General features: G+C 51.3%; 2 protein-coding genes across 8 annotated transcripts in view; one reads left to right on the top strand and one right to left on the bottom strand.

The window, feature by feature from the left end:
• LOC105516067 (cytochrome b561 domain-containing protein 1) overlaps window positions 1-6,276 on the top strand; it is a 6,971-nt gene extending 695 nt beyond the window's left edge. For 2 of the 7 annotated variants that reach the window (XM_011948116.1, XM_011948121.1), the window contains 2 exons: window positions 1,032-1,069; window positions 1,639-6,276. In XM_011948116.1, the coding sequence (XP_011803506.1) occupies window positions 1,032-1,069; window positions 1,639-2,142 (542 nt within the window). In that variant the 3' untranslated portion in view covers window positions 2,143-6,276. Of the gene's footprint in view, window positions 1-1,031; window positions 1,070-1,561 lie in introns of all 7 variants that reach the window. The other 5 variants (XM_011948118.1, XM_011948115.1, XM_011948122.1 and 2 more) reach the window with 4 other exon arrangements.
• Window positions 6,277-12,381: 6,105 nt separating this feature from the next.
• AMIGO1 (adhesion molecule with Ig-like domain 1) lies at window positions 12,382-15,059 on the bottom strand. The gene is made up of 2 exons (XM_011948114.1): window positions 14,979-15,059; window positions 12,382-14,558 (listed from the first exon to the last, which is right to left on the bottom strand). The coding sequence occupies exon 2, from the start codon at window positions 14,469-14,471 to the stop codon at window positions 12,990-12,992; it is 1,482 nt and encodes a 493-aa protein (XP_011803504.1). The 5' UTR covers window positions 14,472-14,558; window positions 14,979-15,059; the 3' UTR covers window positions 12,382-12,989.

Raw genomic sequence — 15,059 nt, 5'->3', positions numbered from 1 at the left:
TTTCCTCATCACAGCCAGCGCTGAGGGGCTCACTCTACCTGCCGCAGGGTAGGAGGGCCAGGCAAAGTTCACCAGCTTGCTCTGAGAGCAAGCAGGCGGTGCCGTAAAGCCTGAGCCTGCCTGAGGTGCTGCCTCCTCCCAGGTGGTGCGGGGGTTGGTGGGCGGGCGGGCAGGCGTGCTGACAGCCGGCAGTTTGCGTGGGCTGTGCCATCTGATGTCTATTCCCAGCCCTGGGAGGAAGGGGGAGTCATTTATATTCTGCAGGAGGAAGGGGCCCCAGCTGTCGCCTTTCTGACCAGCAGGCCTGTAGGGCAGGGGCACAGAGCAGAGAGGAGGGCACAGGTGGTCTCCTGCTTAGCCTGGTCCGACTGCAGTATAGGGAATAGGTCACCAGGAGGAGCCCTTCATCCTGGCAGGCTGGATTGCAGAGGGACTTCCCTCCCCCCTCTTTCCATTTCTCCCTCCATCACCACCTGCCCTCACATCCTGGGGCAGCAGCTGGACAGCCATTAGACCTCAGTGCCAGGGCACTCTTCCTCCAGCTGGGATCTCAGTGGCTCCCAGCTGCATGGCCTTCTGCTTGTGTGTTCCCTCCTCCACCATCCTCTGTTGCCCGCACCTCCCTTATTCTCATGTCTTGGGTATTCACTTGGCTTCTCAGCAAGGAAGCAAACGCCTTGGAGGAGAAGCACACGGTTGCCCTTTTGTCCTTGCTCCCTGGCTAAGGAAAGCTGCTAGTGGTCAGCCTGTTTTGCCTTAAAAAAAAAAAAAAAAAAAAAGGCAGAGGACTGGGTTGCCAGCTAAGAGGTGCTGAACGGGGAACCCAGGCCAAACTGTTATGTGTGGACAGGGAGGCCCTCTTGGTTGCTCACTCTGGGCCCCTTGGCTGCTCCACTTTGTCCTTAGTTCCTGTTCCCGATTAGGATTGGGGATGGTACTTTTCTCATGTGGCTAGATTCTTTGGGTTCCACCTAGCTACAGGGGCAGGAACAATGGTACCAAGCCCTCAGCCTGTTCTCTTTGATTCTTAGGTCTCTTCTCCTGGCACCCTGTATTCATGTCCTTGGCGGTGAGTTTGGGCTTCTATCTGATTTGTTTGGGTATGCCTCACCTCATTCTGACAGCACCCAGCTTTCAGAAAGCTCAGCCTTGCTAAGGTTAAGACAGGTGGAGGAAACATCTAGGGTTCATTTTTCCCTGCAGCCTATGGGATTGGGAAACCTGGAGGGCTGGGCCATAGGCAGTTGTCAGGTGGTTGAAAAGGGTGGGAGGGCATGGAAGATCTTTCTTTCTCCACTGGGGCCTGAAAGGAGAAGCGGGGAGAGGTGTTACCCAGTCATTTCCCGACTCGTCCCCAAAGTTCAGGAAGAAGTTTAACATTTGCTGTTCCACTGGTCAAGAAATGGGAGTCATTGTAGAGGTTGGGATGGGGAGGTGTCAACCTGAACAAGGAGACATGCACTCAAGTGCTGATTCCCAGTTGTTCCCAGAAATGTTGAGCTGTGAGACTGGTGGTCCTGGTGGAACTTATTTAACCCTTACCCTTTGTCCTCTTTGTTAGGATGTATGAGAGCACCTCCTTTTTCTCAGGCCTCCAAGCCAGACATGAGGCTTACTGGCTCTCTCCTATGTTCACAGTTCTGCCTCTGCATGGCTGAAGCCATCCTACTCTTCTCACCTGAACACTCCCCGTTCTTCTTCTGCTCCCGAAAAGCACGGATCCGGCTCCACTGGGCAGGGCAGACCCTAGCCATCCTCTGTGCAGCTCTGGGCCTGGGCTTCATCATCTCCAGCAGGACCCGCAGTGAGCTGCCTCATCTGGTGTCCTGGCACAGCTGGGTGGGAGCCCTGACACTGCTGGCCACTGGTGTCCAGGCACTGTGTGGGCTCTGCCTCCTTTGTCCCCGGGCAGCCAGGGTCTCGAGGGTGGCTCGCCTCAAGCTCTACCATCTGACGTGTGGACTGGTGGTCTACCTGATGGCTACAGTAACGGTGCTTCTGGGCATGTACTCAGTATGGTTCCAGGCCCAGATCAAAGGTGCAGCCTGGTACCTGTGCCTGGCGCTGCCCGTCTATCCAGCCCTGGTGATCATGCACCAGATCTCCAGATCTTACTTGCCGAGGAAGAAAATGGAAATGTGAGTTCCTGCGAACTCTTAATGGGTGGGACGCTTGCCTTGAACATCATGGTCCATTTGGTGATCTATAAGGGATCTATTTCAGAAGTGATCAGGTTTTTGCACTTCTTGGCTGGTTCAGGGACTACAGAAACCAAAGCTGGTATTGTTGAGGAATAATTCAGTGGGTCAGAATGGGAAAATGTACAGGGTATGAGTGGAAGGTGATGGAGAGCCTGATCCTGAAGCCTCTACTTGATGAGAGACAGAGTTTTGGGTGGTGATAGTGATGTCCTGGTGGTCATTTCTTGTGTGCCTGATGAAAAATTGGGTTCCTGTAAGTTATGAATGGCATCCGTGGATATTTGGGTTACTTTTAAGAAAGCAGTGTGATGTAGTGGAGAGAGCCCATGGGTCTTATTTATGGGATATGGTCCTCTTAGGCTCTGTTGTACAACCTTAGGTATGTTCCGTATCTAAGGACCTCCATTTCTTCATCTGTGAAATGTTTCTAAACAGCCTCTAAGTTCCTTGCTTCTCTAATATTCAGCATCTGTCAGGTCGATGTCTCAGAACACCCTCCCAGCTGTGGACCATGTGGACCACTTAGCAGACTCAGGGTAGTTCTTTACTCTCTCTTTACTCCCCTGGAGGGACAGCTCTGCCCTTGAGGCCCTTCAGAAATTTGTGCTGATTTGGTCCCTGGGGGTCAGGTGCTGTGGAGAGAAGGGACTCAGGTGAGAGTCTTCTGGACTCTAAGACAGTAAATGCACTAAAGTCACTTTAAAGCTTTTGGAGAAGCAGGAGGGCATTGACTTAACCAAGCTGAAGGCTCCTGGCTGGGCTGCCTAGCCCAGCTAAGATTTTCTTCAGCCCACCTCAGGATCTGGGCTTGAGGGCTGCAGGGCCTGCATGTGCTCCCTCCCTGAAATCACTTCTTGGGGCAAAGGAGCCCTGGGCATCTCATGCTTTGCCCTTCTTAGGGCTCAGGTTCTTGCCTTAGCACATAGCTTCTGGGCACTTTTTGAAGCTTTTCTTAAGGGCCAAGGAAGTGAGGCAGGGCTTTTCTGATCCAAAGAAAACAGTTTTTCTGGTTCCCCCTCTTCACTTGTTATCTAAGCTTTCCTCACTTGTCATCTCTTGCCAGCTCTTAGGTCCAAGAGGGGGCTGAGTTTGGTGCCAGCTGGCAAATGAGAGCTGGGCTCTCTTCCCTACAGAGACCACCACCCTCCTTGCTGCAGCTGAAGGTAGTTCCCCAACTGCCCTCGGTGGTGAGGACTGGATGCTAGACTGCTTAGTTGTGGTCGGGCTCAGTTGAGAAGATGGGACCTTCCTAGATCATGGCAAGGCCTGACAACAGCTGAGCCAGGAAAGTGCTGCTGAGGCAGGTAGACATAGCTCACAGCGAACTCTGGGAAGCCTGGGGTGTAGGCGCTGGAGCTCCAGTTCCCGGGAGCAGGGGCAGGTGTTCCTAGATGTTAGTGTTGTGGATGTCCTGGGTCTTTTGAAGATTCAGGTCCTCCTCTCAGGGTAGCTCAGAAGTAAGGAGGTTGGTTTGATTCAATAGTACAAGAATGGGGACAGCAAGGGCAGAAGTGTCCTCTCCGTGTACCTCATTGTGCCCCTACTGGGGGAGATTGCCTCTCCCAGGACAAGCATCTAAAGGAGGCCCCTGCTTTGCAGAAGAGTATTGTCCCTGTCTCTTTCATTGTCCTCCCTCCTCTCAAACTCTCCAGGGTGGTGTGAACTTGGCAGAAATGGTTACTGGGGCTGCATGGAGAATCTCACCTGCACTGATTTTGATCCAGGGACTGCATCTCCTCTTTTCCTCATCACAGCCAGCGCTGAGGGGCTCACTCTACCTGCCGCAGGGTAGGAGGGCCAGGCAAAGTTCACCAGCTTGCTCTGAGAGCAAGCAGGCGGTGCCGTAAAGCCTGAGCCTGCCTGAGGTGCTGCCTCCTCCCAGGTGGTGCGGGGGTTGGTGGGCGGGCGGGCAGGCGTGCTGACAGCCGGCAGTTTGCGTGGGCTGTGCCATCTGATGTCTATTCCCAGCCCTGGGAGGAAGGGGGAGTCATTTATATTCTGCAGGAGGAAGGGGCCCCAGCTGTCGCCTTTCTGACCAGCAGGCCTGTAGGGCAGGGGCACAGAGCAGAGAGGAGGGCACAGGTGGTCTCCTGCTTAGCCTGGTCCGACTGCAGTATAGGGAATAGGTCACCAGGAGGAGCCCTTCATCCTGGCAGGCTGGATTGCAGAGGGACTTCCCTCCCCCCTCTTTCCATTTCTCCCTCCATCACCACCTGCCCTCACATCCTGGGGCAGCAGCTGGACAGCCATTAGACCTCAGTGCCAGGGCACTCTTCCTCCAGCTGGGATCTCAGTGGCTCCCAGCTGCATGGCCTTCTGCTTGTGTGTTCCCTCCTCCACCATCCTCTGTTGCCCGCACCTCCCTTATTCTCATGTCTTGGGTATTCACTTGGCTTCTCAGCAAGGAAGCAAACGCCTTGGAGGAGAAGCACACGGTTGCCCTTTTGTCCTTGCTCCCTGGCTAAGGAAAGCTGCTAGTGGTCAGCCTGTTTTGCCTTAAAAAAAAAAAAAAAAAAAAAAGCCAGGGCAGGGTGCTTAGATTTAAAACATTTGCGTGTCATTTGCACAAATTTTCGTATCAAGCTAAGTCCTGATTCCAAATTTGATTATATTCCAAATTTGATTATATTCCAAGTTTGATTATATTCAGATTCAACCTTGAGGACATTAGAAATATAGATGGCTTCTGTATCCAAATCTGAATGGAAATGAGATTACCCTTCTGGGTTCAGATACCCCTCCCAAGCCTGCTCTTTCCTGTAACCACCCCTCCTCTGAGCCCCATCATGGCTGGGGTTGGTGTGGGAGGAGCTCTGTGTCTGGGGAAGTCCTCCAGCCTCACCTTCTTGGCTCTTAAGTGGTAGGCTGTTACCACTTGCCATTCTGGGCCTCCTCTCTCCCCACCCTTTCACAAGGCAGGCTGCCCTTCCGCACTCACTGGTCCATCCCTTCTTTCTCATCGTCCCACCCTTCCACCCCTGTGCATGGCTGCTGTAGGTCTGGTTTTTTTTTTTTAAGACGGAGTCACACTCTGCCGCCAGGCTGGAGTGCAGTGGCATGATCTTGGCTCACTGCAACCTCTGCCTCCCAGGTTCAAGCGATTCTCCTGCCTCAGCCTCCCGAGTAGCTGGGACTACAAGTGCACACCACCACAACCAGCTACTTTTTGTATTTTTAGTAGAGACGGGGTTTCACTATGTTGGCCAGGATGGTCTCGATCTCTTGACCTCATGATCTGCCCACATCAGCCTTCCAAACTGCTGAGATTACAGGCGTGAGCCACCGTGCCTAGCCAGGTCTTGTTTTTAAAACCTCACTGTGGGAGATTCAGGCATCCTCCCTGAGCCAGCTGGCCGCTGTGCCAAAGCCTGTTCAGAGTTAATAATAATCATTAGCTGAATGGTGCTGGAGCCTTTCAGCTTCAGATCTGTAAGCACTTGCAGGCTGAGTCAGTCAGCCGTCACCTTCCCCCTCTTCCTGGGCTGCAGAGTGTAACAGAATGGGGAGGCACTGTGGAAGGATGTCAGGAATCTTGCTGCTGGCCACGCCTTGCACTGTCGTCTGGGAGTGGGCACTGTGTCCTCTCAGTGAACTAATAAGACTTGCACCTGACAAAGGTCAAGATATGTAGGGAACACAGTGTATGCTAGGCTGAGACCTATGGTGGTGGCAGGGGTGGCTGCTGAGCCTAACTTCTAGTACTCCTGCCCTTCCTTCTGTTTACCTGTCTTGGCCTCCAGGGGGCACCCCTGGTCTTGATGCCTCCAACCCAGCATTTCTGGGTCCCCTCTGCAAGCTTAGAGAGCAGGGAGGCTTCTGGTAGTGCTCCTGATGCTCCTGTGTCTGGTTGGCACAAAGATCCTGTGTAACATGAAATGAAAGGTGCATCGGCTTGGGGGCTGGGAAACCTGCAGTATGGATTTACCCCGTCCCTATCACTAGCGTGGCTGTGGGCAAACCACTTATTGCCTGACCTACCTCACAGGGATGTTGTGAGGATTTGATGAGAGAATGAATGTTAATAGGAATTGGAAAATTCAAAGCATTAAATACATGTAAACAGGTGGTATTATTATGTTCTTGTCCTTCTCTTTCACTGAGCCGGGCTTTGGGCTTTATGCTTCTTAGGCAATAAACAGTTATGGATAATGACACTTAGGGGATCTAAGTCTCAGAGACTTGTTCTGGCCATCATAAGAAAACATGGACACATTTCTTCCTTCCAGATGCAAGGTCAGCTCTTACCAACTCCTGCCAGAAATGCCACCAAGGCCATGACTAATGAAGTTTGCCGTAAGTGCTGCCTACCTGGTGTTCTCAAATCACAGGGCAGACTGCAGATCTCAGAGTCAATATAGTTGCTCCCTAGGTCCAGCCTGAAGTTCCTGGAGCTGGTCTTCGTCGGGAGCTGCAGGTCCCAAGTCTATCTAAATCTCTCCTAATTCTGACCTTCTGAGGGAAAAGTGGGGTGGACAAGCTAGGAAGGGAGGAGCAACTGGAACAAACAGCATCGCCACAGACCCTGTTTCCCAAAGCCACAGAATGAGCAACACTTGCCTCAGGCATTGGAGATGCAGAGCAGGGACCCTTGGCTTCTGGGGGTCCACAGCCTGGTTTCCCTTTCGCCCATTTCAGGCTCTTGGAGTAGGATCAGTCCCCTCCTCCTCCAAGTGTTTTACTGGCATTCACACACCCGCACACACACACACTGAAAGCAGTTCTGTTTAAATTTTAAATTGGGGAAGGATACTTTCCATTCCATTTGTCTGAGAGCAGCCAGCAGTCTGCCTGGAGTGGATGCAAAGAAGCAGGAACAACAGCAGTGCAGAGGCTTGAATATTCGTTTTTTATCTTAATTGTTTTTTCTGTCCTGGGATCCAGGAATGAAACACTAGTCAGGCATTGTGTGCAGAGCCTCAGCAGTTCTCACCAGCACTGCACAGAGAAGACAAGCTGAAAAGAACTGCCCTGGAGGGTGGTTTGAAGTAGCCCATCTCCAGCATGGTGCTGGGCTTAACCCCTTCATGTAGGCAGAAATTACCTCCAGTGAGGGGACCTTCCCCCTACCTACCCACTCAGGAGACTTGACTAGTCACCAGATGCATCACAGAATAACAATCTCAGTTTATAATCCACCTGCTGTTAGGATTTCCCAGATGAGTTTTTAACCTCTGTTGGAAGCAGATAAAGGAACAACTTCAGGCTATTCAATGGTATCTGAGGAGTCAACTCTGTCTCACTGAATATACATGAGTGGACCCCTAGCATCCCTATCTTTAAGGCAGATACCCAGTTATCTCATGGTGCTTTCTAAGGATGCTCAGTTCTGCACAGGCCCCACAAAAGCAAACTATGACCAAGTGAGGGAGCAGTGGGAGGTGAGAGAAATGCAGCACAAAGTACAATCCAACTGCAGTACTCGCCAACCTGTATGTGTGCACACATGGACACACACACCTGCCTTGGCGTCAGTGACTCCTGCCTAATGTATGCCAGTTTCACCTAATGTATGCCAGTGCCGAAGGGCATCCAGAAGTCCCACCGCAGGGCTCCACATCCTGGCTCACTGCAGGTTGGTTCTCTCAGGCCATGGTTCCAACCAGGGAGAGTAAACAAGCTGACTAGATTGGAGGCCTCAGGGCAGGTCTAGATGTCTTCACTATTTTGCATTTTCCACCTGAGAGCGAAGAAGCCTGATGAAGGGGCTTGACTGGCAGCTGCTTTAGCCTTCCTCTCTCAAGCCCCAGGAGAGGAAGCATCCAGCACAGGCTTACTGTGGCTAGACCAGAAAAGCCAACCATCCCACTGCAGGGGCCTGAGCCTTTTCTGCTATGTGGGTGGGGAAAGTGAAGCTTCCCCACTGGTTTCCTGGGAGACACAAGATAAGTGGTGCAAGAAGTGCAAGTGCAGAAAGGGAAGGAGTTGAAAGACTGTGGGGAAGAGAGGCCAGGCTAACCAATGCACTGAACTCATATCTATTCTCAAAGAAAACTGTCATATTAGCCTCCTCCCTCCCCGCAAATGCTACCTAAGAGTAGCCAGGGTAAGTGCTGCAAGGCATGGCAGACAAAATTGCACATCTTGGCCAGAATCTAAGGAACTTCTTGTGGCTTGGGGGAGGTGATGGGGAGGTGGTGAGGATGTGGGTGGTGGGTGGGTGGGGGGTGTTGAAGATATGCAGCCATGGACTTCGTTGGGCTTGGCACAGGCCAAAACAGAAGAGAGAACTCCAAATAGTTCTCATCAGACTTGCTCTCCTTATCAGCTTCATCCTGTTGGCCAGACCGTCAGCCACAGAAAAACTGCTTTGCAGATGAAAAACTATGAAAATGCAGAGTATGGGAGTGCTCTGACATCAACAGCTGTCATTTCACTGACTGCCAAGGTTGACTTGTCTGATGTGGCTGGTTGTGCAGTAGCTCCACCCCTCATCACCTTGGTTGTTCCTCCTGAAGTGAAAAACAACTTTCCAAATAGAGGAGGGCTGCCCTTTGGTCAAGACTTTAGGTAAGTATTCAAATTCGGATTCTTTCAATTTTTTTTCCTTGTATCATTTCCTCTCCCCCCTTGGAATCTGCCATGACAACCCTCTTCTAGAATCACCAAGAGAGTAGCCAAAGAATCAGCATGGTTAAGAGTTAAGAATCCAGTCCAACTTCTGGTAAGCTGAATCTGTACCAAAACGTAGGGACTGCATTTTTCCATTCCACGCAATGTCTAGGGCACACTAAACCTGTCAAGGAAGATTAACCTGCCCATTAGGTGAATATACTTTTAGCCTAAGATGGCTACCATTTACAACATGAAAATACCGATAATAAAAAAATTCTGTGAAAGTGAGCTGCTCCCCACCATTTTTTAAAACCCAATCCAAGCATTTTTTCCATGGTACGGTCAGTAGGCTTGATCCAGACTTTTAAGAGAACTCTGCAAGGGCGGCAACCCTCTGCCCTAGGGATCCAGGAAGGCTTCATTATCTACAAGCCTCAGCGAGCATCAAGTCATGGGATTTCTAAACTCTAAAGCTTCAGTGACATTTGAGAATCTTATCTTAGGGGTCAGCAAACTATGGTCTGTTGGTCAAACCAGCCCATTGCCTGGTTTTATGTGGCCTGTGAGCTAATAATAGTTTATGTATTTTTTAATGGTTGGAAAAACTCAAAAGGCATGTTAAAATTATATGAAATTCAAGTTTCAATGTCCATAAGTCAAATATTTTTTGGACCAGAGCCACAGTCATTCATTTTTGTCCTGTCTGTGACTACACTCAGGCTATAGCAACACAGTTGAGTTGTAACAGAGACTGTGTGGTCTGCAGAGCCTAAAATATTTACTATCTGGCTCGTTAGAGAAAATGTTTGCTGACCCCTGGTCCATCTTAATGCCTAGATGTGTATTTCACCCATGTCCGTACAATAGCACTTAAAGATTTTCTTCCTAGATAGGCCACACCCTTCTGAGGTACAGTGAACCCCACCCACAGGCTGAAAAAATAAACCAGTCAGATTGTGCCAGAACAGAGACTCAAGCCAGGTTTAATGATCATTGTCTAGTTTTCAGAGCCCAGAGGCTCCAAGATTTGCCAGCCTAGGTGTACACAAGTGGGAGGAATGGGGTCTTGGACACGGGAGGCCTGCTTGCTTTGTCAGCAGAGCTACGAGGAAGTACAGAGGTAAGAACACACAGAAAACTGGATCCATCTGCTTTGCTCTCCCCAGCTGGGGTGTACCTTCTGGCCCCTTCCTTGGGCCCCATAAATACAGAAAAAAAAAAAATCACAAATAATTACACAGACAGATTGTAGAGCCCTGTCATACTCTGTCTCCAGGGACACCTGCTTCCTGGGAGACATGTCTGGTTTATGGGTGCGGGGTAGGGTGAGAGGAGGTGGTGATCTCTTGGCCTTTTCTTATACCCACACCTGGCAGTTTTCAACACAGGGTTCTAGTGAGCTTACATATGGTGATTACTCAGTTCTCCAATTAAAAAGCTACCTTTGGGTTCTATCACCTGAAACCACGGGAAGACGCTAATCAAATCTCTTGGTAGGGCAGCCAGGTACATCTACCAGGTGTCTCAAACTCAAGGCCCAACTAGTGGATATAGTCAGGAGACAAGAGCCACAGGGCCTTTTCTCATTTCCTAAACTGGGTAGGAATTATGAAGAAAACGGCCCTCCTAGTCCTCAGGAGCTCCATCACGATGCCCCAGAAGGCCTGCTTCATTTAACGCTCACTTTAAAGATCTTCAGAGCCCTAGATGGTGTCAAGTGGGGAGACTGCAGCATGGAGATGAGATTTTCACAGATTTCCTGATGAGTCTGAGGAGGGAGTCCTGGTTCCTATAGCTCCAGTAACAAAATTCTCAGGAGTCTCTGGAGTAAATCAAGACAACTTTTCTCTCCTGAGGACAGTTAACAGGAAGAGCAGCTCACAGCTGCTTAGCCCCTGGCCGGTTTCCTTCTGAGTCCTTCAATGACCTAGTTCTATCTTAATTTCTCATATATTGCTCATATATATAGTCTTTAAGGGAGGTTTCTGAGGAGTCTCCTGAGACTCAGGAGTTCTTCCTGAGAAGAACCAGGTAGCTCCTCACCACCTCTTCTTCCAAGGTCTTCAACCCATGGTTCTTCTAACGCCAGCCTGGGCAGAAAAGTGATTCAGTGCCATGGAAATGTGGGTGAAGCTTCAGGGAGTTCAGAAACTAAAATACAGGAGTGCATATTTGAAGAGCCTGGCATGGCCACTGTCTCTTCTAAAGGGGAATACAATTGTGTGCATGAATTTGTGCACGTTGGTAGAGACCATTCTGTGAGTGGCATTCATGGGGACTACAGATTCACTGTCCTGGTGGAAGTCAAGGTGCTGGTGTGCATGCATACCTATGAGCATGCATACCTATGAGCATGCAGGTACTTGAGGGAAATGCTGCACCTCTCTCTCAGCAAAACTAGGTTACTAATAAAGGATGGACAGCAGTCTTGAGTTCCCAGGACCCAGACAAGGGGAAGATGTTGAGTCCCCTTCCCCAATCTTAATGGGAAGCTTAATAGGCCCTCCAAGCCCTTCACCCACAGGTAAATGACACCTCTTAGAACATAAAAAGAAGTCAGAAATCTAGAGGATCTGGAGAACTTCCAATGGACTGGAAACGTGGGAGAGAAGAGACACTAAGAAAAACCAACATCAGAGAACGTTTTCACCTTCGCCCTGCTCATCCCCCGCCAAAGCTCAGAGCAGCCACTCCCAGGGCATGCAGTATAGTCAAAGGGAAAAGTTAAAGGGATCAGTCATCTCCATACTCAAAGTATTCTGCAACCTTGGATGGAATGGAATGTTGAGCTCATTCTTCTTAAGTTCCTCTGGCCTGACAATCACAACTGCAAAGACCTCTCGATGGAGGAATGGGGTGGCAGAACTCCCCTTCTGAAAGTTTAGTACTACTGATTTTCTCTGCTTCAGGATTGCCTGGAACCTGTGGAGAGGGCAGAACTCTAAGCTGCACTCCAAATTGCCATTCTGGGGTACAGACCACCCAATTCCAGCCCTTCCGATGTCAAAACCCCATGCTTTGACTTTGCAGCAGAGGTGATATCTCTGAGAGGAGCAAGACAACCTTGTCCACATAGAGGAGATATATACTGGATTTCCTCTATCGCCAAGCCTACTCTTAGCCAGCTGGGGCCAGGCTTTCCTGGACTCCTCCCCTTACACAGCAGCATATTAGGGAAAATTCAGAATCCCACCTGAGCTTGATAAGGAGACTGGATGAAGAGATGGCATACATTGAGAATCAGGTAGGTCCAGCTGGATGCTACATAATCTAGAGGCTGATTTACCTTCATCCTTCTAGTGTGAAGTGGGCCCATGTACCATGTCTGTGGCAGGCATCCATAAAAGCTCTACCTTCAGCAGCCCCCACTCTGGCCTGACACACGGATGCTGGGAATCAAATACTAACCAAGGGTTTCACCAACCAGGGAATTAGCCTATCTGGAGTTCACCCCCCATCTACAAGTTTCGTGCCGGCACCTATGCTGTGACATGGACCCCTCAGTTCATGCTGTACCCCTCTGTGCTACTGGTCCCAGGACGAGGCACAGATACCACATCCCACATTGCTGTCATAACTAACAGGCAGCAGGCCAGGCTCCTGCAAAGATCCATCCACCCAGGGCTCATCAGGAAAGAGGAAGGCTTTAATGGAAAGTCTTACAAACAGCTTTGGGGAAGTGTTACCGATTGAGGTCTCAGCCTTTTCCTGACTTGTTTTCCAAAGGTTTTCAATTTCCCCAGCTGTGAAGTTTGACTTCCTAAACAAAGAAAATACTACAGCTTTTCCCCAGTGTGGCTCCTGTGGAAGCTCCCCCAACACACACAACATCACAGGTGTGGGTGGGCAGAGATAGAAAAAAATTTTTTTTCTAAATGTTTTTCTCTTAAGGAGCTAGGGATGACCTCATGAAAGTTTAGGGAATCTGCTCTTCCCCTCACTCCTTCCTCAATCCCATCCAACTCAGATATGCTTCTCTTCCTCTACCACACTGAGAATTGGCAGGGCTTTGGGTACGGGTGTAGCATTTGCCTGAGGATTAATATACCCCCATTTGAAAATTGTGGCAGCCACACCCTGTTTGGGGTCTTGCTCTCTGTTGTACCTGGGACCAATTCCCTTGTGGTCAGGAGGAACCCATTCCCTTGGGCAGCCAGCCCTCTCTTCCATCCCCTCATATCCTTCAGGGGTGCATTACCTCTCCTGGGGCAGAATCTCCCCACCAACCCATCCTGCTCACACCACAATGGGCGTATCAGAGAAGACCGAGCTGACTGATTCTGGATCCGACATCCTCCGTTGGCCCTTGCCTGTGGCCTCAGGCACTGGCAGGGTGTTGCCTGGCTTGAGCTTGCCGTTTTGACCCTGCCCAGGTCCAGCAGGTTCCAGGAAAGCCACCCGCCGGTCAAAACCATCATCTTTGTCCCCACCAGCCATAGGATCATGGTTGGGTGTGGTACTAAGCATGGAAGAGCTGAGGCTGTCTCCTTGATGGCTGGAAGGCTTCTCTACACCCCGGCACCAGCAGCGGCAAGGGGTGAGGTATAGGTATATGAGGACCAGGACCACACTAAGGATACAGCCCACTAGGGTGGTATAGGCTGTGTTGAGGGTGTCATGGTGTCCGTGCAAGGTGAAATTGTGCACTTTCAATTCCACAGACAGTGTCTCATTGAAAGTCTCTCCCATGGCATAGCAGGTATACACACCACCGTCCTCGACCTGCACCTGCTGGAAAAGAAGACTGCCATCCTTAGACACACTCACCGTGCCATTGGTCACCTCATCTAGCACCCGTTCATTACTTGGTGTCACCCACACCTTGGTCATCCCTTGCTGCTTGGTGTCACACTTGATGATCAAGGTGTCACCCAGGTGGGCCTCCCAGGCACGCTCCTTGTACTCGCCACAGTTGAGGAAACTCAGGTTGAAGACATTGTGCAGCTTCTTGGAGTTCATGCAGTACAGATCCTCTTGAAAGTCCATCACGGAGCTCAGCTGCCGATACTGCCAGTGTGAAAAAAGCTGGTAGAGCTCACAGTCGCAGTTCAGGGGGTTGTTATGTAGATACAGCCCATTCTTGATCCAGGCCGGCAGCTTCTGCAGGTCAGGCAGTGGCAAGTTCTTCAGCTTGTTAGAAGAGAGATCCAGGAGCGTTAGTTTGGGTAGCTTGGCTCCTTCCTTGACCAGTTCCAGAGGGAAGCGAGAGATCTGGTTCTGGCTCAAGTAGAGTTTCTGCAGCTGGGCCATGTCGTCGAAGGCGCACCGGTCCACCGCCATGATGTGGTTATTGTAGAGCAGCAGCACCTCCAGTACTTGCAGGTCACTGAACAGGAACTCATCCAGTGTACGCAGCTGGTTGGAGGAGAGGTCCAGGTAGCGCAGGTTGGGTACCGGGGAAAAGGCCTCAGAGGAGATGAAGTTCAGGTGGTTGTGGCTCAGCAGCAGGGAGTGCAGTTGAGTCAGGCGCGTGGGGGTCCACTCGGCCCGCAGGCGGCTCAGGTTGTTGTGGCTGAGGTCCAGCAGTGCTGTGTAACTGGGCAAGGAATGGGGCACATTGGGCAGCTGCTGCTTGGAGCAGCTGAGGATGTTGCTGGCGCACAAGCAGGCGGCAGGACAGCTAACTACAGCTCGGCCAGCTCTGGCCACCTCAAAAAGCAGCAGGGACAAGGACGGCAGCAGGAGCCAGAGGCCTCTCGGGTCACGGTGCGGGTGCATAGTGTCACTGGAGTAGGCGAGGAAGGCCACAGGGAAGATCTGGGAGGAGGTCACCCGGGCATGTTCTGGTGGGGTACAAAAGGGTCACTTGAGAGAAAGAGGATGGGTTTGTGGTCACCAAGGACTCCAGAGGAAAGGACACCCTCTCCCACCTCCCCTCCCACCCTTATCTCCACCCTCTGTGGACTAGGAGAGAAAGAGATGCTGGGTAGTTTCCAGGCACTGTGCAGGCAGTGGGATGTAAATATCGGCCCAAGAGGAGGTGGCCCGAGGGCCTACTGGGTTGGGGTTACAGGGGTGCAGGCTGCAGGTATGTACAGGATGGAAGGGACTGCTGGGAGTCACAGGGATGGCACGGGCAGGGTTTGGAGGTGGGGTCGGCGTGCCTTTTGGGAGGAGCTGAGGGAAGGTCAACAGGGCACCGGGATGGGTAGGACGCGTCCGGTCGCGTTGAGGGTCCGCAGGCCTGTAGGGGCGGGCTCCCCCCGGGACCTCCGGTCACTGCACCTGCTCGGCGAGGACGTGTCTCAGCCCATGGCCAGTCCGGGAGCTCCGTCGCGGCCTCCCCCGGCGGCGCCTCACCGGCCG

Source organism: Colobus angolensis, unplaced genomic scaffold, assembly GCF_000951035.1.
Source record: "Colobus angolensis palliatus isolate OR3802 unplaced genomic scaffold, Cang.pa_1.0 Scaffold273, whole genome shotgun sequence".
Lineage (NCBI taxonomy): Eukaryota > Metazoa > Chordata > Mammalia > Primates > Cercopithecidae > Colobus > Colobus angolensis.
This window is presented reverse-complemented; position numbering and strand designations above follow the sequence as displayed.

Excerpts from the sequence above, each read along its gene's own strand:
- AMIGO1 (XM_011948114.1), bottom strand. The coding sequence starts at position 14,471 with ATGCACCCGCACCGTGACCCGAGAGGCCTCTGGCTCCTGCTGCCGTCC.